Raw genomic sequence first — 26,790 nt, 5'->3', positions numbered from 1 at the left:
AGACATCTCAAGTCGCTGGAGAAATACCACCAACGATGTCTCCGCAAGATCCTACAAATCCCCTGGGAGGACAGTCGCACCAACATTAGTGTCCTTGACCAGGCCAACATCCCCAGCATTGAAGCACTGATCACGCTTGATCAGCTCCGCTGGGCAGGCCACATAGTCCGCATGCCAGACACGAGACTCTCAAAGCAAGCGCTCGACTTGGAACTCCTTCATGGATTCCGATGGACTGCCTATGATGATGATGATTAATGTAGCAAAACGACATATCCCAGCATCCAAACCATTTCCTCGTCGCCCCGCCCCTCTCTCATGTAGCCCCGCCCATGTCCCCCTGTAGCCCCTCCCATGTCCCCCAGTAGCCACGCCCATGTCCACCTGTGGTCCCGCCCCTCCAGCGGGCGGGCTGTTGACGCATGCGCTGAGCTGGCCGGAGTGGCAGCCTGCGGTTCGGTTGGAGCGGAGCTCAGGCTCCGGCTCTCCGCTGCGCCACAAGCCGCCTCTCAGGCCCTGTGGGGCAGTCTCAGCGCCCGGCCGCCGCTGCCGGATGCCAGCGTGCTCGGATCGGAAAGGCCTCTTTGTGTGGATGGGAAGGATGGAGCCGGAGGAGCAGTGGTGGAAGGGGCAGCTGGCCGCCGACATCCATCAGGCGCTGAGAGTCAAGGTCTGCGCTTTCGTCCGGGCTGGGGGCTAGGGCCGGAGGGCGCTGGGCTAGGTCCAGGGGTTAGGGGCTAGGTCCAGGGGTTAGGGGCTGGGGCAGGGCCGGCCGTCCGTCCATCAATTCCGGGGAAACGTTTGAAGCGGAGCCCGGTCGGCGAGTCCTTCGCTTTGCTTAAACTTCTTTCCAGAGTCAGAAGCCGAGGGTCTGCGGTGAGAGGATGTGCATCCGAGTCTGGAGCTGCGGCCCGTTATTGAATCCGTTCCCCCTCCCACACCCACTGCCCCCGGTCCCGGCCCGTTTAACCCTCCCTGGCCCGTTAAACCCTCCCTCCCTCCCCGGGCCATTTAACTGCCCCTTTGTTCGGCGCGTCTCTTTAAAAGTTTCAAAACTTGGGTTCTGTAGCTGGAAAGTTACTCGGCATTTGTTTTGTACATGAAATTGTCGAATGCTTTTTAAACGCTGCTTTTGACTGTGTGTAAAGAATGTTGTCTGTTTAAAGTACTCAGTCCCCCACCACACACGCACACATTATTTAATTGTGGTCGGTAAATACTTTCCTGTTTAAAAGTCCTTTCTAACTTTTCTTTCAGTGTAGTATCAAACTAATATTCAGCCCTGCTTTGTTTTGTTTTAGCGCTCATGGGAAACAAATCTGAGAACTGTCCCTTTAAACACGCACAATATTCCATAAGGTATCTTTTTTTAAAATATAAAAGCTATTTTGAAGACACTGATGAATGCAAAAAAGTTTACTTCTCCTATATAAATCTGCCTGCAATTTAATGCTCCTGATGGGGGCTTTTAGAAGGTGAAACAAGTGCAAAACGGTGATTCAGTGTCCAACAATTATTTGATGTCATAATACATGTTACTGGCTTTTTAAGCTGAGAATTTGGGTTCTTAGAAACTTGCCTTTGATTAATGCTTGTGTGAATGATGTACAAAAGCTTAAATCTAAACACTTAAAACAGGGACTACAGAACTGTATGTTATAAGTAAAAACATAATTTTCTATTTGGTGGTTGAACATTTTTTTGCTTCACATCCAGTATTTATGCCTTTTGTTACATTATTGATTTTCCATTCTGTTTAATTCTTGTGATGTTTCTCACTTAGTCTTTATTTCTGTGATCCAAGGACTATGAACATTTACTAAGCCACCTGGGTTATTGAGCGAGGTGATTTGCTGTTACCATTTGGTGACTGATATGAAAATCGAATAATCTGAGGCACAGTTCGTGCAAACATTGGAAAGAAATCTACGATTGCTTCAGCACCAGAGTTTAGTTGCCTTTCAAGAAGCAGAATATGCAGAATGAACAACTAGTAATGGGGATTTGTTTTATCATATCAATATTTACATTTTTTTTATCCATTTACCAAAAAGTGTTTATATTCTGAACAGTTGTACCCTGTATGTAGGAAGTTGTAAGGTCCTATTTTACAGATGTTAGTAGTTATATCAAACTGTTCCCAGGATGTGAAGATTTCCTATGGTAATTAGAGATTTGTATGGCGATGGTGCATTTCCTTTCTATTTAATTACTCACAATTCTTGGCTTTCAAAATTAAATATTAGCTTTTTTTAAATCACTGAGAATTACTGCAGGCTAAAATACAGTTGCTGTGTCATAACAGAATAGTTGATAGATTTGAGTTTATCCATTATGTTGCTGTGAAAAGCTAGTCTGAGTTTTATGTTAATTCATTACTAACTATCCATTTCATTTTATAACAATGCAGCTGCAACAAAATAAGATTTTGGGTTGACTTACTTGATGGAACATTACAAGTAAAATACCTAATTTCTAGCATTGTTTGCAATTTCCAAAACGGAATAATTCCCAGGTATGAAACTTTTATGTGAAACACTGGCAGTTAAATCTATCCAAATCAAAGTTGCACAACATCACTCTTTACTTTCTACAGCCTAGGTCCAAAACACCCAACTGTTTGCTGACAATACAGGCCCTTCTGAATCCAATGCAGTTTACTAGATTGTACACAGGACTTCCTCTTTGGTTTGTTAAAATAACCATTGGGTGAAACTTTGATGTATTCAGACTCTGAATTGGAGGCTTTTACAAGTTAGCAAATTAAGTGGTTTTATTAATTTAAAAACTAAACTTATTGAGCTAGTCAGATGTGGCTTACATCATAAGCTTTTTCCTCTTTAATATTTCTAACAAGTATGTATTGCACTGAAAACATTTTATTTTCAAATCTTAATTTTTCCTCTGCTGAGTGATGAGAAATGTCATGTTGCTAGGCATTCTTGAGATTCCAGTTTGGTCTTGAACACAAACCATGGGAAAAGTAAATTAGGTGTAGGTGTTAAAACAACAAATATAAATTTTGGGACTTCTTTCTTATCCCACCAGGAGGTCTAAATGGGTGAGAGAAATTGAAGAGATCCTGGAAAACAATTGGAAGGGGGTCAAATGGCAAGCGTGAATCCTTTTTCTTGTGATTTTCCTTTTATCCTGTTGGGTAAAGTTGAGTTGTGCGATTGCTGCCAGTTAGACTGCTGACTGAAATGTGGCTTTCTATTTACCATAATGAGGGTCACCTGTAAGCATCAAAGTTCTGGCTTCACCAAGCTCAGCATGCAGCTGTTCATTCATTGCAAAATGTGCCATTTGACGCAGGCTCTGAAAAGCCTTGAGCTTACTGGAGCGTGGCCTGGTTCTGTGCTTGGGCTTTGTGCATTGATTTTATGTTGAGGTTTTCCTACCACAACTACATACTTCCCAATGAAGGGCTGTGCTTTGCGTTTTTTTTTCCATCCTGGTGTAAATCCTATTCCAACAACTGTTCTCTGTAGTTAAAAAAAATTGTGCTTTTGTTGCTAAGCAGCCAGACCCTACTAGCAGGTGGCAAGCGAGAGCTTCTAGGTATTCTTTCTGTCAAGGCACACACACTTGACGCTGCCTTTTCTTTTCTCTGCTCTTTTGCATTGTGTGCATAGGAACTGAAGTTGCCTGTCTACAAGGCTCATTCACCACAGATTGGCTTGCGCCGCTATTTTGCTGACCTTCTCGCCATCCTGAGCAATCGCTACCAGCTCTGCCCCACAGCACGTCACCTCGCTGTTTACTTACTAGACCTCTTCATGGACCACTACGATGTTGCAGCAAAACAGCTTTATGTCATTGCCCTTTCTTGCCTCCTTCTAGCTAGTAAGTATGATTTTTTTTTTAATTGAGCTGCTTGAACAGTAAGTATAATTTGAAAATCATTTTGCCAGGTTTTGGAATTGATGGCTGCTACTTTTTTTTATCATAAGGTGATCTGTTTATAAAGTTGCAGTTGACCTATGTTGAAGTGCAAATGTTGAGAAAATTTTTGTCCATTTCATATACATGCCTTTCTGAATTTTAACCAATTTAAAAAGGAATGAGGGACTTTGGACCACGTATCTCATCCTGAGGACATTCAAGACAAATACATTTGAACTATGCTGTATCTAGAAAGTAATTGAGGACTGCATAAAATGTTAATATTTAATTCTGTTCAATGTAAGTCATGGGTTTGCTGTACACATACAATACATTGTTTTTAAATTGATTAACTTTTTTGCTGTATGGTGCAGTGAGTGCTCTGCCCAAATCGTTTCAGTACTGCGGTCATACTATTATGTTCCTTACATGGCTTTGCCTCTTCAACAAGTGAATAAAATGTTACTTGAAACACTGTTACATCCAGCCCGTTACACCATTTGGGATGTATTTGTAGTGTAGCTACCAGCCTGAGACCAGTAGCTGCAATCTGTGTGTACATTACTTGACTCCTATCTGGCTGGAACTTTTAACTGGCCTGTTCAACAGAGAGTTCTCCACAGGCCTGAAAATACACATGGGCAGAGCTGTCTACTATAAGTAGACATGTAAGTGTTTAGAGAGTGGGGAAGGGAGAATCTTTACTTTAAACACTTTTTAGTTAAGGTTAGGTGACCCCTTGAGCACTTTATAAACCAGATTTGACATTGCACTGAATTTACACTCTGGAGTTAGTGTGGGCCCTGACTCCAAGTTTATATTAAGAGTTTAGTGTCTCTGCAATGTTCAAATCAAATTACACCGACAATTGCATTGTAACTGAACCCCTTAGTGCAATTCGAGAAAATAAATCAAGTCGCAGGAGTATAAAACTGCAGCTGGTTAATGGTGATTATGATTGTAAGATATCATTACGGTCCTTTGAAACAATAATTGTGCTGTGATGTCAAATTGTGTAGCATTGCTGTTGGCCTTTGCTGAAAATCTTTTTGGAAATTCAACTGAGTAAATTTGTTTCCAAGCTCATGATGAACAGTTTATTTTTTTAATTGAGAGAATTAGTGTTTGGTCTCTCGGTCTCGCTTTCTTTCCCCCCCCCCCCCCCCCCCCCCCCCATTTTATCTCTACTTGAAGGCATTGACTTATGCTGGGTACCATTCCTCCAGCTGTCCATTTGTTCATGAGTGTCAGGGTATTGAGTCATCGGGGCAGCAGGTGGGAACATGGACCAAGCTTTCCGAACCCAGTGCCTTTGAAGCCCCTGCTTAAGGTGTCCGCCTTGCCTCTGTGATACTCTTGTCTCTGAGTCAGAAGATTGTGGGTTCAAGCCTCAGTCCAGAGACTTGAGCAATACTCTAGGCTGACACTTCTGTGCAGTATTAAGGGGTTGCTAAACTGTCGGAGGTGCCATCTTTCGAATGAGATGATAAACGGAGGCCCTGTCTGCCCCCTTGGTTGGACATGAGATCCCATGGCACTTTTTGAAGAAGAGCTGGAGAGTTCACCTGGTATCCTGGCCAACACTTATCCTTCAGTCAGGATCACTCAAATGGATTTTCTGGTCATTTATCACATTGTTGTTTGTGCGGCCCTTGCTGTGCACAAATTGGCTCACATTTTCATACAGTGCAATAGTGACTACACTTCAAAAGTACTTAATTGGCTGTTAAACGCTTTAGGACATCCTGATGTCATGAAAAGAGCTATATAAATGCAAGTTCTAATTTTCTGTTACTGACTTGCTGAGATTAGCTAACTCAGCACAAATTGGGAATTGAACCTGGGACCTTTCCTAGTCTGTCAGCAAATTACTGGATAAGTCATCGGAATCCCTAAAAAGGGCCCAGCCCAAAACATCAACCTGCTTGTTCTTATTGCAGATGTTGAGTGACCTACTGTGTGTTTCCAGCATTTTCTGTTTTTGCTTTAAATCTTTCAGTTTAACATTCTGTTTCAGTGACCTTCAGCCTTTTATCAGTTGTCAAGAATAGCAGGGGTGAGAGTGTGGAGGGGGAGGGAGAATGGGTAAGTACTATGAAAACAGTTATTACAGAAAATCACAACAGAAACTTTCATCAAAAAATACAAGCGGAAAGTACTGAAAATATTTGGGTCACACAGTTATAGGTTAAGTCTTCTATTTTATTTCACATATCCAGCATTTATACTTTGTTTTTATTCAGCAGAAATAAAAAGTTAAAGGTTTACGTAGGAACAGGAGTGGGCCATTCGTTCCACTCCACCATTTTATTAGCCACTTTCTTTAAAATTGGGAAGTGTTCTTTTTTTAAAAAAAAAATTACGGAATAATTTTGCTGTAGCATATACACCCAGGTTTAATTCTTAGCCTCACTTGCAATTAGTGTGGGTCAGAAAATAAGGGCTACAGTGATGTAGCCCATCTCTGCGCCCGTGTTTGCTGCTAATCAGTTGCTGCACCAGTCATAAAACCTTGCAAAATTATGCCTTTGTAATGTGAAATTTGAATGTCATGTCACCATATCTTCTCTCATTGTAGCAAATTTAATGAATTGAAGCATTATTTTGCAGTGACAATCTCTGATTAACTGCGTTTGCTGAAACAGCGATTCTTGCCAACTGCAGCTTTAACTTTTCCCCAGCAACTGCGATAGCACGGGCTGCCTAAGGAGCTAAGCCTACTCAAAGTAATGCCCCTTTAAGATGTTCTTTCTGCCTGTGCAGGTCATTTGGCACAGTGCTGCTGTTCGGAGTTGGGGGAGGAAGGTATGATGTGATATATTTCTCCAAGAATGCTGACAGGAATTCTGTGATTGAGTTGTAGGAGGCAAGGGCAGTGTCAATTCCACCCTCTTTCTTCCCCCCCCCCACCCCCATGACTCAATGCCTTGTGATGCTTCATCAGATGGCTGAGAAGTGTCCATATTGTTGCCAGGTAGCATCAGTATTCAAACTTGTACACATTTTGCGTAACAGAGGCCATTCAGCCCCTCAAGCTTGTTTTGCCATTCAGTTAGATCATGGATGATCTGTACCTCTGTTTCGCCCCATATCTTGGTGGAAGCCATTTGCATAGCACATTTGCTGCTGTGGCGAAGATTAGCTAACTTGGCATTGACCAGTGCATAAAACCTGTCGATGGCTCTAGCACATCGACTGGGCAGTACACTAAATTAGCGAGAGGTTATGATGATTCAATATAGTTAGAAAATCAATCGTTTTCCTCCCCCCCCCCCCCCACCCCACCAGATCTCCCTGTTTTTTTTTTAGAATGTCATATTTGAGATTTAATAGTCTGTCTTGCTCACCATATTTGCTGTCTGAAGTTTCAGCCTTGCAGGAGGAATCTGATCAATTCGTTTTCCCAACATCTGCCTAGAAGGCACGTTTCTGGAAATCTAAATGTTTCCAAGAGTTTTTATGTGCTTATAAATGCGTGCCGGGCAGATGGAATTTGCGTTGTCTCCTTATGATGCAGGACACTTCTGGGCTATTTTCTCCCTAAATGGACAGCGATCCATTTGAAACCAGCACCTATTAGTTTAAAAACCTCAGGGACCATGGAATGTTGCGGGGGGGTGGGGGTTGATCAATGGTGATTGATCGTGATTGGTATTGTCTATGCAGTCCACTTATTACTGACTTTAAATGTACTGAGTGTGAGGAAGGGTGGTACTTTCCTTCAAGCTGCCATTGAAGGAAGTTTGTTCACACTTTTAAGCATGTGCTGCTCCATGGGGGCGGCAGAATCATTGTGATAAAGTTCTCAGCAGCCTTGGCAGTTGTCTACTTGATAGTACAAAGACAACAGGAGAAGTAGAAGTCATGTGATTGTTCAAAGCTTTACAGAACTCTTAATTGAACTGTTCATAAAACCTTTGAAGAGGCCCAAAAATAACTCTTAAATTTTTACATTAGTCATTTGCCTGCCACGTGAGCAGATAATGTTTGCTTGCAAAAACAGTTGCTTTAGGTAATCTTTTTATGCTCCAGTCTATTGCAAAGGTCACTGCTATTCTACTATCTCAAATAGCTCGTGATTTTGTAAATTTGTTTTTTCCCCCCAGAATTATACATGCCTGTGCTTAAAGATTATAGCACTGAGCTCATTGTCAGACATTTTGTTTTCCCCCTCTCCAATTGCTTCCTCCCTCCTAAAGTTGTGGAAGCATGCTGGATTATGGTTCCACAAACACCAGGTGTCCATTACCTCGTGTAAATGGTCATTCTGGATGTGTGAACCCAAGCACTGAGGCAATTCAGCCTTGGGATAGCATCACAGCTGATTTTGTCCCCACCTGGGCATATTATAGCAGGGGCCATTAGATAGTGAGCAGGAGTGGAAACCTTGCTTTTTGGAAGTGCAGTCTTTGGATGAGATGTTAAACTGAGGACATGTTTCTCCCTTCAGGTGGACATAAAAGATCCGATGGGATTATTTCGAAGAAGAGCATGAGATTTTTCCTTGGTGTCCTGGCCAATATATATCCCTATCCAACAACATTCAAAAAAGAGCAGGGGGTTCTCCTTGTGTCTTTGCCAATATTTCCATAACATCCGTAAAACGGATTATCTGGTTATTATCTCGTTGCTGTTTGCTGTGTGCAAATTGGCTGCAGCATTTCCTATGTTACAACAGTGACTATGCTTCTAAAGTATTTCATTGGCTGTAAAAAGCTTTGGAAGGTCCTGAGGTCGTAAAAGGCACTGTATGAATGCAAGTCTTTCTTTGATTTCTTCACCCTGCAGCCCAGGATCCTGATGACAATTATTATATCTCAAGTCTCTCATTGCTTGGCTTTTACTTTTGAACTGATGGGCCAACAATTCTGGCCTCCCCGGGTCCGTACGGAGTCCCTACGGACCTGGGAAAGCATTGTAAATACCGGTTTTCAGTCGCACTCGCTGGAAACTGGCATTTCCGATCTGTCAAGTTTCTGACTTGACAGATGGCCGCATCTTGGGACCGAGGACATTTGTAAGTGGAAATTTCCGATATTTATGCTTACAAATGTCCTCAAGAATCTTGCGCCTGAAAAAGCAGGCGCATAGCCTACTTTTACAGGCGCAAGTCTTTTAAACACAAACATATAAAATATGTTTTAATAACTTTATTTTTAGCATTAAAAACCTTCCTCACAATGTTAAGTTTATTTTAAAAAAAACTTTTTAAAAAAAAAAAGGGAAATTATTATTTTTTTAAAGACATTAATAACTAATTTAATGAATGTAGTGTAATTATTTTCTATTTTTGATTGGTGTTTTGGGTGTTTGGGGCAGTATTTTGGGTGTTTCGGCTCTATCACAATGATAGTAATAGGAGTTTAGGACCCTGTGGAACTCCTATTACTATGATACTTTACCTGATTGGCTGCCTAGAGCCATGTGACTCCAGTTGTATGCCTGCGCACCCGTCAATGTGCACGTGCTGCGACTGGCAGTCAGGAGAGGCCTCAGCATTGAAAAATCGAACATGAGCAGTAGCTTAAGGTGGGTGCAGATTTTTTCTCTCAAATGCCTTCCGGAAGGCCAAAATGGAATTTCAGGGCCATATGTAGGTAAAGTTGCAGTGGCCGCCACTACTGCCCCAACGAAGACCACCTAGAGCTGCTTTTCTATGGTTCTTAGGCTCCTGGCACATGTAGTACACTGGTCTCGCAGCCAGTGGGAACAGGAAGATACCTGTACTGGATTATAAGACCAGTGTCCTGCCAGACCAATTTATTTTACTTGGTCTTTCTTGACTGCTGCCAGTCCCCCTGGGTCCAATAAACATTCTGTTTTGCTCATGGCAGAACATTTACTGGTGCGACCCGACATCATGATGCTGTTACGTATATAAATAACTATTGTCTTTGTTGTGATGTCATCATGTCAGCACCGCAATGGCGAATCTGTCAACCAGTCTGTGCATGAGCGAAATGACGTGTCGTGCAATATAGCCAGTGTACAGAAAGGTTGGCTGCGCTCTGGTTAAACTGTGCTGCTCTTCCTAGACTGAGGCAGCTCAAGTGATTGAACTGAGGATAACCCTGTTTTGGGAATTAATTTCAGTCTGTGTATAGTATTTACAAGCTGAGACTTGTAATCGAAATGGAAAGGGATGACTTGTGTACTGGTATTGTCTGAGCAGTTTTGTCACCTCAGTAAATTAAATTTATCAGATGTTTTGAGTGTTTATTTGCAGGGTTTTGATCACTTAGCCGATACAAAAAAAAAGGAAAACTGAGATTAAAGGGACGGTGGTAACTTGGGTACATAATTGGCTAAGGGATAGGAGGCGGAGAATACTGGTGAATGGATATTTTTCTGACTGGGGAGAAGTATGCAGTGGGGTCTCCCAGAAGTCATATTAGGACCATTGCTTTTCTTTTTTTATAGGGAGTACAATTTTGAAGTTTGTCTGTGATATAAAACTTAGCACTTTAGTAAATAGTGACCATAGTAGCAGACTTCAGGAGGACTTAGGCTGGTAAAGTGGGCAGACAGATAGCAGATGTAATTTAAGGGGAAAATAGCATGAGATCATCAGTCTCCCTAAGTAAGAAAAATGGAAATTAATTATGTAAAAGCACCTGGAGTATAAACATGGGGACCAACTGGGATATTCATGGGTCTACACTGCTGTTGGCATTTATACTACAAAGTGCAGCCATGACAAAAGATGGATGTGATTCCTATTGGTTGCACTGGTTTAATACAAGTATCTTTAAAATTCTTAACGGGAACCAGAGTTCCTGTAAGAGTGGAGGCAGAGAGGTAAACATGTGTTTTCAGGGAATGGCCAAACTCCCATAATGGGGAAACCCATCAATTGATTGACTGTGATCTGTCATGATTGGTGGGATTACTGATAAAAGCTCTTTTGATCCAACCATTTTGGAACTCCCTCTATATTATATATAAGCATGAAAGCACTTCCATTAATATAGCATTTTTAATGACCTCAGGATGTCCCAATCGGCTTCAGTCAATTAAATAATTTTGAAGTGTAATTGCACTCGTAATGTAGGAAGACGTGACAGCCATTTTGCGCACAGCAAGGTCCCAAAAGCAGCAATGAGAATTTGCCAAATATATTTTTGTTTCATGGATAAGTGTTGATCAGCGCACTGGGAGAACTCCATTGCTCTTTTTTGAATAGTGCCAAGGGATCTTCCATGTCTACCTGTTTAATGTCTGATCGGAAAGAGCACAGCTCCGTCAGTATAGCACTCTCTCAGTACAGCAGTGAAGTGTCGGCCTGGGTTATGTGCACAGGTCTTTAGGCTAGGGCTTGTACTTGGTAGGTGTCTCCTTGTATTGTGTTGCATGCAATTACCTCTTAGGCTGCATAATCATATTGGGTATAGGTGACTTTATTTTATAACAAAGTCCTATCTTGGAGAGATCTCTGTAAATTTGTCATTAAGTACCTGTCTCTGGCATGCTGGGTTCTGATGCAGAATACTGAGGCCCGATTGTTCAAGGAGTGCAAAGGACTGGGACAAGCTCTGCATATCAAGCTCGCTGCAATCAAAACTCTTAACCTGACAAGCAGAGATTCACAAATGAGTCCCATTTTTAAGTTGCAATTTGAATTTATTTCCCCTTGGGACATTGACTCCTTGCTGTGGTGTGGCTCCATGGGAATTCACTGCCCCCTTGCAATTTTCTCAAGTAGGCATTCTTTATATGATGAAATTTGACTATGCTATTTAAATATGGGGGAGGGCACCACAACTGAGGCTGATCTTGTCTTCAGCTAACATGCACACAATCACAGTTCCAGCAGATTGGATTTTATTTGCGAATAGCAATTCTGGTTGAATTTGATTTTCCTTTTTTGTTTCGCTCAAGGATTCTGAAGTCCATTGTAGCAGCCCACCTGCTGACAAACTTAGTACAGTCCAGAAATTTAACCAGGGACCTTCTGGTCTGGTATTACTTGGTGCTGCACTAGGCAGTGCTTTTATCAAAGAAAGCATCAGGGGAGCCATGTACCCATTCTTGGAGCTTGAGACTGTGATGCATAGATTCTGGCCTATATTATTCCCTCAACCAAACCACCAAAGATAGATTATATGATTTATTACCATATGCAGGATGTTGCTGTGTGCAAACTGGTTACTGTTTGTCTACACACTATCAATGATTGCACTTAAAACACAATTCAGTGCTTTTGGGATATTTGAGACATGTTATATAAATACAAGTTTTTCATCCATTTGTTGTAATACATGAATCATTTCCAATGGAGACAACAATGTTTGCTTTATTGATCTGAGTCCTGTTGGGACTGCATTTAAGTTGCAGTGCTGCAGCCAGCGGCAGCCCTATGCCCAGCAATATTATAATGGGCTCAAAATTAGCCAGGAGTTGCTCTGTTTGTTTTTGGAGTAACTTGATTTTTCTGGAGTATCTTAAAAATCCCCATTTTGCATATTCAATTTGAGCCAGTGTAAGTGAGTTAGTTAGGATTTTTTTAGTTTTTTTTTCAAAAGGGGGCGTTACCAGCCACCTATGCCCGCTTTGGCCATTTAGACCACTTTGGACAGCTAATAGTTACTCCAAACTAACTTAGGCCAACGTTTGTGGCCGCACAGAAAATCCTTGTGGAGAGTTAAGAATGATAGGTACTAATGATTTGACGAAAGAATGTGAATAGGATAAAACAACTATACAAGACATCATATGACAAACTTCGCAAAGTTAATTTACTGTGCAACAGAAGCATTCATGGAAGCTTAAACTACAAAAATAAAAGTAGTAGAGACAAAACATATTTACATAATTTTTTCAAAATATCCAAATAAAAAATAGAAGTACCTCCTGCTCGTAATTCTTATGTTTTTGTGTAGGAAAGTATTTTCATCAACAGGGTTAAGGAAAGTCTTGAGTAAGCTAATTAAAATTATTGGCTACACAGTTATCACCCACCCCCCTCCCCCTGATCAAAACCTCCCTCCCGGGATCAAAACTCTTCTCGCACTAACCTGTTTGTTGTAGCCTTAGCCCGGGAAGGCAGCGGGCCGACCTGTGCGGCAGGCCACTTGGCCCAGGGTAGGGGCGGGACGCATCGGGTCCCATGCTGCAGCACGCATCATCATCATCAGCAGGAGCTACTGTGCATACAGACAGCTACCGGCACTGTTTTGTGCGCCGGGCCCTAGCTCCCCCCCCCCCACCCCAATCGACTGGCCACGCTGCGGCAAGCCCTGGGAGAGTCAATAGAACGGCCAACATCCGAGGAGATCATTTTGCCACCGTTTTCAGCCTACGAAGTCAGCGCATCTCTAGTAAGTGCAGCGAAAAAAAATAGATGGGCCAAATTTGGGACCATAGTTATTGTGTAAATGGGACTACGAAATAAGGGGAGTTGTAGTGGCCACCTTCAAGTTAACAGCCTCTTTGAATTGAAGCGGGCCATTTTCCAGCAATTGGATGTGGTTTAAGTTCTTTGCAACTGAAGAGACTTCTACTTTTTAATGGGGGTAGGGGGAAGGGGGTGTGGGGAAAGAGGTGGAGTGTAGAAGATATCTGGAATATGTCTGAAGTTGTTAGAGGAGCGCACAGGTATAAAAGAAACCCACAGCAGTTGAGTGAAGTCAACACACCTTTGTTCCTTCCCCTCATTAAACACAGGGTGCTTTTTAAAAAGAAAAACTAGTTGTGATTCATGTACCCATTTGCATATTTATGAGGAGTTATTTGCCACCTAATTAACTCAAAGTACATTTTATACAGTCTTTGTAGTGTCTTGTCCTCCTGGGACTTTTTCCCCCCTTTGAACTATTCCTGTTTGCATGCATAGAAGTAAGTGATGAATTTCCTCACTATTGCAAGCTAAATTGTTGACTCTTGGAGGTATCTGATGCCCTGTTCATTTGGTCATTTTTCATGGCTGAATCCAGATAGTGAATGTCAACAGACCTTTCAACTATGGTTTTGGGGTTGGGGGCAGCATTATAATTGAGCCTAGTCTTGTATTCATCCGATGTTCATTTATGCATTTTTCAGTAGGGGATCAACGGATAGTGACTGAGGCCCCAAGTTTCCACATGATTTGCTCCTGATTTTTAGGAGCAACTGGTGGAGAACGGAGTATCTTAGAAATCGGAATTCTCCACATTTAAGTTTTCTGCAGTTCTAGTCAGGTAGAACAGTTTCACTTTTGAACAGAATTTTTTTTCAAAAGGGGGCGTGTCCGGCCACTGCCGCCTGATTTGAAAGTTTTCACAGTGAAAACGTACTCCAAACTAACTTAGAATGGAGCAAGTGAAGATTTTTGTAGGCTTGAAAAAACCTTGTCTACACATTAAAAAATCAGGCGCAGGTTACAAATTAGGCGTCTGGAACGAGGTGGGGGGGAGAGGGGGTGGGGAAGGGATGTCATTAAATTCTACAATAAATCCTTAGTTATACTTATACAAATATTATACAAATAAATCCAACCTGAATAAAAATTTATAAGCAAAGAAAAGATTAAATAAACCATGTTCCTACCTGTGTGAAAGTGCTTCAGGCAGGCCTTTCAGGCAGCGGTGTGGCGTCGGTCCCGATGGCAGGGGCAAGAAGCAGCAAGCAGCCTCAGTGCTGATCATGGAAGGGCAATGTGGTTTTATTAAAAAATGTTAAAAATTGAACAGCTACAAAGAATTTGAATAGTCTCAAACAAGTGCAAGTGTCCCGTTTATCACAGTCTATCTTTAATTACAGAATGAGTGGTGGAGATTGAAACGGTAACGAGTTGTAAAGGCTGAATTAAAATGCACAGTTGCTGCAGTAACACTGGTTAAAGAGCCAACATTAATTCTGCAGCTGATTTATTCAGCAGTGCTGCTAAAAGCACTCCCTCACACACAGAAATATCAAGAAAATTAAAATGCAAGCCTTTGCAAGGGTTCAAGAAACAAATTTTCACTTTTTCTGCAGCACTTTTAAAAATGGCCGAGTGCCAATGTTTCCTTCAGACTGCGCGTGTGCGAACGCTCCAACGCGCACGCGCAGGGTTGCCGGCACCAAAAAAACTCATTTAAATTGTACCCGCCCCCTCCTACTTACAAAATCGGCGCGAGTGGTAGGCTCCGCCCCCTGTGGGCCACGTCAAGCAGACATCGAGCTGCAAGGAGCTCGAGAATACCGCGGTTTTTTTTTCAGTCGCCGTTTTCGGCGCGAAAAACAGGCGCCCAGCTCTGAGGGGCGCCTTTTTCGCCGCGTGTGGAAACTTGGGGCCTTAGATCTGGAATGCCGACAGGGTTTATTTTCTTCTTCCTGGTTTGGGAAGACTGAGCTAACGTAATAGAATTCACCAGTGGTGTCAGTGAAATGAGCAAAATGAGAACAAGAATTTAACCTGGGACTATTCCTTGGACTTTCCCCGGGGCTGTAGAGGTAAAGTTTCAGTACATTTTGAGGCATTTGTAATTTGTGTTCAATTTCAGAACCACAGGAGAGAGAAGTAGGGCTGTTGGGAGGCAGCAGACTTAGTTTTGAATTTTCCATTTATGTTTTTTAAAAAAAAAAACACATTTGTATGCAAGTGTTTTTAGGGCCTTGTTACTTAGCACTTTCAGTAGTTGGATGTGACTGTATCCCACTATAGTTTTGGTAAGTTTTGTAAGCATTAGACATCCTCAACTTTAACAAATCCTGGGTCATATAGCAAACAAAAAAAATGTGCATTTCTGTCTTGCCTTTCTCAACCTCAGTAATTTGAAAGTGCTTCACAGCCAGTGAAGTACTTTTGAAGTGTACTCACAGTTGTAATGTAGGGAAATGCGGCGGCCAAATTGCATACAGCAAGGTCCCACAAACAGCAATGTGATAATAACCAGATAAACTGTTTTACTGATGGTGGACAAATATTGGTCAGGACATCAGGAGAACCTTACCCCTCCCTGCCCCCCCCCCCCCCCCGGCTCTTTTATGAATAGTGCCATAGGATCTTGCATATCCACTTGAGTGGATAGATGAAGCCTCGGTTTAACGGTCTCCTTTGAACGAAGGAACCTCTGACAGTGTAGTGCTCCGTTAGTGTTGCACTGAAGTGTAGGCCTTGGTTTGTGTTCTAAGTCTTTGAAGTGGGACTTGAACCCACAACATTCTGTATGGATTCCTTTTTGTTCAAAAAAAAATAAAAATTTTGCGTTTCCTTTGTTTTATTAAAATTTACTTTGGGTTCACACCGCTATTTTAGTGTCACCTGTTACAACTGTGGAAGGTAACGGTGTAAAACCATGCTAAAGCAGATCATTTCACTGCTTCAGTTTGATGTTATGAACTCCGTGCGGTGTTGACCTAGATTTAAAAAGTGCTTGGCGTTTCCATGAGTCTTTGGACAGCGCAGTCAGAGGGCTAAGATTGGTAGCTCTAGTATAGAATGGTTACAGCATGGAAGGAGGTCATTTGGCCTGTTAAGCCTGTGCCGGCTCTCTGCAAGAGCACCTCAGCTAGTCCCACTCCCCTGCCCTTTCTCCATAGCCGTGCAAAAAAAAAATGTTCCGGTATTTATCCAACTCCCTTTTGAAAGATGCGATTGAGTCTGCCTCTACCACTCCTTCAGGCAGTGCATTGCAGATCCTAACCACTCGCTATATAAAAAATTTTTTTCTCATGTCGCCTTTGGTTTTTTTGCCAATCACCTTAAATCTGTGTCCTCTGATTCTCTACCTTTCTGCCAATAGGAATAGTTTCTCATCGTCCAGCCTCATGATTTTGAATACCTTTATCAAATCTTCTCTGCTCTAAGGAGAACAATCCCAGCTTCTCCAGTCTATCCACGTAACTGGAATCATTCTCGTAAATCTTTCCTGCATCCTCTCTAAGGCCTTTACATCCTCCTTAAAGTATGGTGCCCAGAATTGGCAAAATATTGCAGTGGAGGCTGAACCAGTGTTGTATACAGGTTCATCATAATTTCCACACTTTTGTACTCTATACCTCTATTCATGAAGCCCAGGATCCCGTAAGCTTTTTTAACTGCTTTCTCAACCTGCCCTGCCACCTTCAACAATTTTGTGCACACATACTCCTATGTCTCTCTGTTCATGCACCCCCTTTAGAATTGTACCCTTTAGTTTATATTTCCTCTCATTCTTTCTACTAAAATATATCACTTCACACTTTTTCTGCTTTCAATTTCATCTGTGACATGTCCATCCATTCTACCAGCCTGTCTGTCCTCGTCACTGAACAGTGAGGAGGACAATTCCAAGTTTTCCAAGTTTTGTCATCTGCAAATTTTGAAATTGTGCCCTGTACACCCACGCCCAAGTCATTAATAAAAATCAAGAAAAGAAGTGGTCCTCGTCATCATCATCATAGGCAGTCCCTCGAAACGAGGATGACTTGCTTCCACGCTAAAAAAGGATGAGTTCACAGGTGTTTCAATGCAGGACCTAATATTCCAGGTCCTGAACTACATCCTGAGGGGTGGATGATGCCTGTGCGTGGATTTTTTTAATGTATGTTGGCCGTTGCACACCAGCCACCACACGGCTTGACAGAGCTAGGTCTTGGTCCAGTAGCAAGGGTTAACCAAGATGACTGGAGACCAGCTCTGCTGCACGGACCTAGTGTGCACACATATCGCAGTGTGGGATGGCCCATGCGGCCCCTAGGCCCCTGGCCCGGAACTCACGCCTCTCCTGGGCCCTAATCATGTCCCTCTACCGACTCCTGGGAACACCACTGTATACCTTCCTCCAGTCCGAAAAACAACCGTTCACCACTACTCTGTTTCCTGTCGTTTAGCCAATTTCGTCTCCATGCTGCCTCTGTTCCTTTTATTCCATGGGTTTCAACTTTGCTGGCAAGCCTATGATGTGGCACTTTGTCGAACTCCTTTTGGAAATTCATGCACACCACGTCAACTGCATTACCTCATCAAAAAATGTGACCAAGTTGGTTAAACACGATTTGCCTTTAACACATCTGTGCAGCCTGTCCTCAATTAATCCACACTTGTCCAAGTGAGTGTTACTTTTGTCCCTGATTATTGTTACTAAAAGCTTTCCCATTACCAAGGAGAAACTGACCGGCCTATAGTGCAGCATAATATTATAGCGCTTATCAGAAAAAAGTGGCAGGATCTCTGCCCTGCCCCCATCTCCCCCCATGGTTAAGTGTTTTTTCAGTAATTAAAATTGGAACTAGCAAGCGCGGAGATCATCATCACCTACCAGCCACACTCGAGCCTTTTGTAATGCGTGGCTGCTATAGAGCTGGTGTCTTGATTGAAGATTAGAAACTGAACGAATGTTGTGTAGAAATAGCTGCAGTTGGCCAAATTGAAGCAGCTGTGAACAGTTTAGTTGTGTGAAATGCAAGAGTTGTTTGAAGTATGAAGCTCCAGTTTGTTCAACCAAATTCCAAGAGCTGGGTGTGAACAGTTGTGGCCTGGTGTGAAACCGGCTCCATTACCCATGCTGAACCAGACAGTCATGCTGATTGGATTATTATATCACAATTTATAATTCAGTTCCTGCCCCTGGGAGCCGTGAATAGTCTTAAATAGCAATCCATTACTGTCAAGTGTAAGGGTGGTGCGTTAGCCTGAAAACAAGAGAGGGAGGCATGCTTTTGTTACCAGAGGAACCAGAGTCTTTACTATCAGTTTGTAGCAGCTGCAAAAATATATTATATGTTGTCAGATAGAGGTCAGTTAAAGGTTCTCAAGATGCCTGAAAATGGATCATCCTAATCATATTTTTGCCTCATTCACCAAAAATCCTTTCCCTTCAAATATCTATCTGGTGAATAAAGTAGTCTTGAGGGGAATGAGCATTGCTTCAGATAAAAGGCAAACACATACCTGATCCCGGATAGAATTCCTGTGGAGCAAATTACTTCATTCTTTCCATTAATGTGGGATTTTTGATACAGCTCCACTAGTTCTGTGTAATCCTGATCCAAGCATAATATTTCCTCTAATTTGTTTCATTGCTTAGCACGCTGCATAAATTGTCACTCTCATCGCCGTAACAACAATTCTATTTTTTTTTAATTGAGGCGTTCTGGTTAACAGGCTTAATGATTATAAATGGGTTGAAATTTGTGCTGTAAATTAACTTTTATAAGCAGCTCGCAGAAATCCCGGGTAATTGGTTTTCTTGGGTTTCTGACATTCCTCATGTTTGCTCCCTGCCACTATGTTGGATTGAATCTCATTTTTTTTTTTTACAAGGCTGGTTTTTCATACATCTATATATATTTTAAAAAGGTGAAAAGTAGATTGTTGTAGCAAGGTCAAATAGTTAAAGTGACATTATCTTTTTGAAAAGTGGTGGAACCTATTTGGGCAGGCTGAAGAACCATGTTTATCTTGGGATGTGGGTGACACTGACTAGGCAGTTTTTATTGCTAATCCCTAGTTGCCCTGAGGGCATTAAGAGTCGATCACATAGTGTAGGACTGGAGTCGCATGTAGGCCACACCAGGTTGGGGTGGCAGGTCATTTCCCTGAAGGATGTTTAAGAACCAGTTTGGTTATTACAACAATCTAGCAGCTTTCATGGCCATTTTTTCTGGCGCCATCTCACAAATGACCCGATTCATCAAATGTAATTTCACAACTTGCCCTAGTTAGAAACATAGAAAATAGGTGCAGGAGCAGGCCATTCAGCCCTTCTAGCCTGCACCGCCATTCAATGAGTTCATGGCTGAACATGCAACTTCAGTACCCCCTTCCTACTTTCACGCCATACCCCTTGATCCCCCGAGTAGTAAGGACTTCATCTAACTCCCTTTTGAATATATTTAGTGAATTGGCCTCAACTACTTTCTGTGGTAGAGAATTCCACAGGTTCACCACTCTCTGGGTGAAGAAGTTTCTCCTTATCTCGGTCCTAAATGGCTTACCCCTTATCCTTAGACTGTGACCTCTGGTTCTGGACTTCCCCAACATTGGGAACATTCTTCCTGCATCCAACCTGTCCAAACCCGTCAGAATTTTAAACGTTTCTATGAGGTCCCCTCTCACTCTTCTGAACTCCAGTGAATACAAGCCCAGTTGATCCAGTCTTTCTTGATAGGTCAGTCCCAACATCCCGGGAATCAGTCTGGTGAATCTTCGCTGCACTCCCTCAATAGCAAGAATGTCCTTCCTCAAGTTAGGAGACCAAAACTGTACGCAATACTCCAGGTGTGGCCTCACCAAGGCCCTGTACAACTGTAGCAACACCTCCCTGCCCCTGTATTCAAATCCCCTTGCTATGAAGGCCAGCATGCCATTTGCTTTCTTAACCGCCTGCTGTACCTGCATGCCAACCTTCAATGACTGATGTACCATGACACCCAGGTCTCGTTGCACCTTCCCTTTTCCTAATCTGTCACCATTCAGATAATAGTCTGTCTCTCTGTTTTTACCACCAAAGTGGATAACCTCACATTTATCCACATTATACTTCATCTGCCACGCATTTGCCCACTCACCTAACCTATCCAAGTCACTCTGCAGCCTCATAGCATCCTCCTCGCAGCTCACACTGCCACCCAACTTAGTGTCATCCGCAAATTTGGAGATACTACATTTAATCCCCTCGTCTAAATCATTAATGTACAATGTAAACAACTGGGGCCCCAGCACAGAACCCTGTGGTACCCCACGGGTCACTGCCTGCCATTCCGAAAAGTACCCATTTACTCCTACTCTTTGCTTCCTGTCTGACAGCCAGTTCTCAATCCACGTCAGCACACTACCCCCAATCCCATGTGCTTTAACTTTGCACATTAATCTCCTGTGTGGGACCTTGTCGAAAGCCTTCTGAAAGTCCAAATATACCACATCAACTGGTACTCCTTTGTCCACTTTATTGGAAACATCCTCAAAAAATTCCAGAAGATTTGTTAAGCATGATCTCCCTTTCACAAATCCATGCTGACTTGGACCTATCATGTCACCATTTTCCAAATGCGCTGCTATGACATCCTTAATAATTGATTCCATCATTTTACCCACTACTGAGGTCAGGCTGACCGGTCTATAATTCCCTGCTTTCTCTCCCTCCTTTTTTAAAAAGTGGGGTTACATTGGCTACCCTCCACTCGATAGGAACTGATCCAGAGTCAATGGAATGTTGGAAAATGACTGTCAATGCATCTGCTATTTCCAAGGCCACCTCCTTAAGTACTCTGGGATGCAGTCCATCAGGCCCTGGGGATTTATCGGCCTTCAATCCCATCAATTTCTCCAACACAATTTCCCGACTAATAAAGATTTCCCTCAGTTCCTCCTCCTTACTAGACCCTCTGACCACTTTTATATCCGGAAGGTTGTTTGTGTCCTCCTTAGTGAATACTGAACCAAAGTACTTGTTCAATTGGTCTGCCATTTCTTTGTTCCCCGTTATGACTTCCCCTGATTCTGACTGCAGGGGACCTACGTTTGTCTTTACTAACCTTTTTCTCTTTACATACCTATAGAAACTTTTGCAATCCGTCTTAATGTTCCCTGCAAGCTTCTTCTCGTACTCCATTTTCCCTGCCCTAATCAAACCCTTTGTCCTCCTCTACTGAGTTCTAAATTTCTCCCAGTCCCCAGGTTCGCTGCTATTTCTGGCCAATTTGTATGCCATTTCCTTGGCTTTAATACTATCCCTGATTTCCCTTGATAGCCACGGTTGAGCCACCTTCCCTTTTTTATTTTTACGCCAGACAGGAATGTACAATTGTAATTCATCCATGCGGTCTCTAAATGTCTGCCATTGCCCATCCACAGTCAACCCCTTAAGTATCATTAGCCAATCTATCTTAGCCAATTCATGCCTCATACCTTCAAAGTTACCCTTCTTTAAGTTCTGGACCATGGTCTCTGAATTAACTGTTTCATTCTCCATCCTAATGCAGAATTCCACCATATTATGGTCACTCTTCCCCAAGGGGCCTCGCACAATGAGATTGCTAATTAATCCTCTCTCATTACACAACACCCAGTCTAAGATGGCCTCCCCCCTAGTTGGTTCCTCGACATATTGGTCTAGAAAACCATCCCTTATGCACTCCAGGAAATCCTCCTCCATCGTATTGCTTCCAGTTTGACTGGCCCAATCTATGTGCATATTAAAGTCACCCATTATAACTGCTGCACCTTTATTGCATGCACTCCTAATTTCCTGTTTGATGCCCTCCCCAACATCACTACTACTGTTTGGAGGTCTGTACACAACTCCCACTAACGATTTTTGCCCTTTAGTGTTCTGCAGCTCTACCCATATAGATTCCACATCATCCAAGCTAATGTCTTTCCTAACTATTGCATTAATCTCCTCTTTAACCAGCAATGCTACCCCACCTCCTTTTCCTTTTATTCTATCCTTCCTGGATGTTGAATACCCCTGGATGTTGAGTTCCCAGCCCTGATCATCCTGGAGCCACGTCTCCGTAATCCCAATCACATCATATTTGTTAACATCTATTTGCACAGTTAATTCATCCACCTTATTGCGGATACTCCTTGCATTAAGACACAAAGCCTTCAGGCTTGCTTTTTTAACACCCTTTGTCCTTTTAGAATTTTGCTGTACAGTGGCCCTTTTTGTTCTTTGCCTTGGGTTTCTCTGCCCTCCACTTTTCCTCATCTCCTTTCTGTCTTTTGCTTTTGCCTCATTTTTGTCTCCCTCTGGTCTCCCTGCATAGGTTCCCATCCCCCTGCAATATTAGTTTAACTCCTCCCCAACAGCACTAGCAAACACTCCCCCGAGGACATTGGTTCCGGTCCTGCCCAGGTGCAGACCGTCCGGTTTGTACTGGTCCCACCTCCCCCAGAACCGGTTCCAATGCCCCAAGAATTTGAATCCCTCCCTGCTGCACCACTGCTCAAGCCATGTATTCATCTGCGCTATCCTGTGATTCCTACTCTGACTAGCACGTGGCACTGGTAGCAATCCCGAGATTACTACTTTTGAGGTCCTACTTTTTAATTTAGCTCCTAGCTCCTTAAATTCGTTTCGTAGGACCTCATCCCTTTTTTTACCTATGTCGTTGGTACCAATGTGCACCACGACAACTGGCTGTTCTCCCTCCCATTTCAGAATGTCCTGCACCCGCTCCGAGACATCCTTGACCCTTGCACCAGGGAGGCAACATACCATCCTGGAGTCTCGGTTTGATTTGAATTTTGACCTCTGAATTACTAGTCCATAACTGCTAGGCTACCATACTCTGTTAGAATGATGGTATAAATTGCTTGCATGTTGTGACATGTTTTAATTTTTTTGCCCTGTTGTCCTAAGACAGTTGACTTCTGGAGTGTAGTTTCATTTTCACCTTTTGGTCCATTGTGTAGGAGGCAGGGAATGTTGGCAGGCTGTTTGGTCATGGGAGGCATCACTGCTGAGCCTGATTCTGTGCTTATCTGACGTTCAGAATTGTATTTCACCCAACATGCTGCCAGGGAGCAAACAAGAACACACTGAAGGTGATCAGAAGCAATAACAAGCACCTCTCTCCGCATCCGAAATATCCCTGGACCTGAGACCTTCCTTGTGTAATAAAACCAGAAATTGCTGGAAATACTCAGCAGGTCAGAGAGCATCTGTGGAGAGAGAAACCGAGTTAACGTTTCAGGTCGATGATCCTTCGTCAGAAATGGAAAAAGTTAGAGATATAACCGGTTTTAAACAAGTGCAGGGGAAGGGGAGAAACAAACAAAAGGGAAGGTTTGTGATAGGATGGAAGGCAGGAGAGACAATAGGGATGATGGTGCAAGGCAAAAAGGAGATGGTAATGGGACAAGTAAAGAAACAAAAAATGAGTCTTGATGAGGTGTAAATGAGAATGACAGAATCATCAACAGCTGCCATGTGAGAGAAAGTGAGAAGAAAAAAAAAATAAATACCTTCTTTGTATGTTTGGCTCAACTGCCCCAGCCTTGGGGAAAGCCCCAGATCTCCATTTTTCATCTCCGGTCTGTCATTTCATTGACCTGATGAGAGACATCTATAGATTAAAGCGCAGATTTTAAATTAGTAAAGTTCTATTTATAGTTTCTGGCTGCACCAGGAATGAGCTGAAAGTTTTTGTCATAGATTTGTTGCTTTGGAGCACTGTGGGGTAGTTTGCCTTGGGGGTGACTTGGCTTTTTTAAAAAAATGCCCAAATGCCCAGGTTCCACTTGCGTAAGCCAAGAGGAGAGTCACCGTACATACATATCGACTAGTATTCTCCCAGTTAACACAGTACATTTAAATAAAAATGTGCTAAATCTTAAAACTGAATTAAATCAAACAATCTTGAAAATGAAGAAAAAGACAGGCTTTTTAAAGAATGCATTGATAGTGAAAATGCTTCCTTTAGAAACATAGAAATTTACAGTGCAGAAGGAGGCCATTTCGGTCCATCGTGTCTGTGCCGGCCGACAAAGAGCCACACGGCCCTTGGTCAGCAGCCCTAAAGGTTACATACAAACCCATGAACAATGACGGAAAGGCAAAGAGCACCCAGCCCAACCAATCCACCCCACACCACTGCAACACCCCTTATACTAAAAACATCTACACTCCACCCCACCCGGAGCCATGTGATCTCTTGGGAGATATAAAAACCCAGGCCAATTTAGGGAGAAAAAATCTGGGAAAATTCCTCTCCGACCCATCCAGGCGATCGAAACTAGTCCAGGAGATCACCCTGGTTGTATTCTATTCCCTGCAGTACTTACTATTATATCTGCGCCGACCAAAAAAAGATCATCTAGTCTAATTCCAATTACCAGCTCTAGGTCTGTAACCCTGCAGGTTACAGTACTTTAAGTGTCTTTCCAGCCATCTCTTAAAAGTGATGAGGGTTTCTGCATTCACCACTCTTCTAGGCAGCGAGTTCCAGATCCCCACAACCCTCTGTGTAAAGAAGCCCCCCCCCACCTCAAATCCCCTCTAAACCTTCCACCAACCACCTTAAAACTATGCCCCCTCGTAATAGCCCCCTCCACCAATGGAAATAGACCCTTACTATTCACTATGTCCAAGCCCCTCAATATTTTGTACATCTCGATGAGGTCTCCTCTCAACCTCCTCTGTTCCAATGAGAACAAACCCAGTCTATCCAATCTGTCCTCTTAAAACAAGATTCTCCATTCCAGGCAGCATCCTTGTAAATCTCCTCTGCACCCTCTAGTGCAATCACGTCCTTCCTATAATACGGCGATTTAGAAGCGAGAAATGCATCAATGTGCAGGAGGGTTCTTAAGTAGAACAACATAATCTATGTCTGTTTAACATCTCTACTTGGAATTTCCTTACTTCAGACTCTTTTTGTTTATAACTGATTGCAGAAATGATTGTTCTGTTTAAATGTGGTTGTATTTGTACCACATAAATATTTTGTCATCTCTCTCATTTTCCTCCTGACAATTTTTTTGTTCTCCCCCTAGAAGCAGTGATTCATCCTGGATGCAATCCCATTTTTTCTTTTAGGCTGCTGGTTGTCTTGGCATGTGAAGAAACTGATTGTCATCCTTAAGAGTGTCCAAATCAAGCTATTGATAAATCCACTGGGTTTCTATCTGCTTTATGTGGAGTGCGCACTCTTCCCTGTAGATTTGTCCAGAGCTTGGCTGCAAATTCACCATCCAATTTACTTCCGATAATCAGTTCCATTATTTTACCCAGTTGAAGCAAGAAAAATGGATCTATAGATGCCTGCATCTGCTCGGTCACTCTTTGAAAATAAGCACCACTTTAGTCCATTTACTATTAACTGGGATCTCCCCAGTTAGTAGCAACGACTACAGCAGTAAGAACCCCGAGTATACTCAGAGGTATTGCCAACCAATTAAATCTGCAGAATTTAAAAACATAAGAAATAGGAACAGGAGTAGGCCATATGGCCCCTCGAGCCTGCTCCGCCATTCAATAAGATCATGGCTGATCTGATAATGGACTCAGCTCCACTTCCCTGCCCGCTCCCCATAACCCCTTATCCCCTTATCGTTTAAGAAACTGTCCATTTCTGTCTTAAATTTATTCAATGTCCCAGCTTCCACAGCTTTCTGAGGCAGCAAATTCCACAGATTCTCCTCATCTGTTTTTAAATGGGAGGCCCCTTATTCTAAAATCGTGCCCTCTAGTTCTAGTCTCACCCATCAGTGGAAATATCCTCTCTGCATCCACCTTGTCAAGCCCCCTCATAATCTTATACGTTTCGATAAGATCACCTCTCATTCTTCTGAATTCCAATGAGTAGAGGCCCAACCTACTCAACCTTTCCTCATAAGTCAATCCCCTCATCCCCAGAATCAACCTTGTGAACCTTCTCTGAACTGCCTCCAAAGCAAGTATATCCTTTTGCAAATATGGAAACCAAAACTGCAGTATTGAACACTGGTGAGCTCTCTGCTGTTCAGGCAGCTTAAGACCATCTTATCTGTTGTGGGCATTGGCTTAGAGTGCTCTGGGTTTGAGTGGAAAAAATTCCAGTCACCCTTGTTGACAGGTGTACCCCTCCAGGTTCAATTAATAAGACTGGCTGATCAATCATCAACAGTGCCCTGGAGCACTACAGAACAAGTATCAGATTACCAGATATGCCATAGAGGGTTGACTGAGTTCCCATAAGCCATCACCAGGTGTGTCAACCGTTGCTAAGTAGATCCCAAACAGAACCATGCTTACTTCCTTCCTCCCTGCCCCCAGGAGGCGAGCTACTGGTTGGCCATTAGTATTGACTGCGATGAGTCCAAGAACTTGCGCACGCCTGGTGAGGAAGAACTTGCATTTATATAGCCACTTTCACATCCGTGCCAATGTATTTCACGACCATTGAATTATTTTTTAAAAATGTGGTCACTGTTGTGTAGACAAATGGGGCAGCAAATTTGTGCACCGCAAGGTCCTAGAAGCAGCAGAGATAAAATTTGGTGGTGGTGGTTGAGGGATAAAAGCTGCCCACCGC

General features: G+C 42.8%; 1 protein-coding gene across 1 annotated transcript in view; it reads left to right on the top strand.

The window, feature by feature from the left end:
• Positions 1–442: 442 nt before the first annotated feature.
• The window catches only part of ccnjl (cyclin J-like), a 105,947-nt gene continuing 79,599 nt past the window's right edge, over positions 443–26,790 (top strand). The window contains exons 1-2 of the mRNA XM_070878396.1: positions 443–670; positions 3,636–3,846. Of these exons, the coding sequence (XP_070734497.1) occupies positions 554–670; positions 3,636–3,846 (328 nt within the window). The 5' untranslated portion in view covers positions 443–553. The remainder of the gene's footprint in view (positions 671–3,635; positions 3,847–26,790) is intronic.

Source organism: Pristiophorus japonicus, chromosome 4 (assembly GCF_044704955.1).
Source record: "Pristiophorus japonicus isolate sPriJap1 chromosome 4, sPriJap1.hap1, whole genome shotgun sequence".
NCBI lineage: Eukaryota > Metazoa > Chordata > Chondrichthyes > Pristiophoridae > Pristiophorus > Pristiophorus japonicus.
The sequence above is the reverse complement of the archived record's forward strand: the minus strand, read 5'-3'. Positions and strand labels throughout refer to the sequence as shown.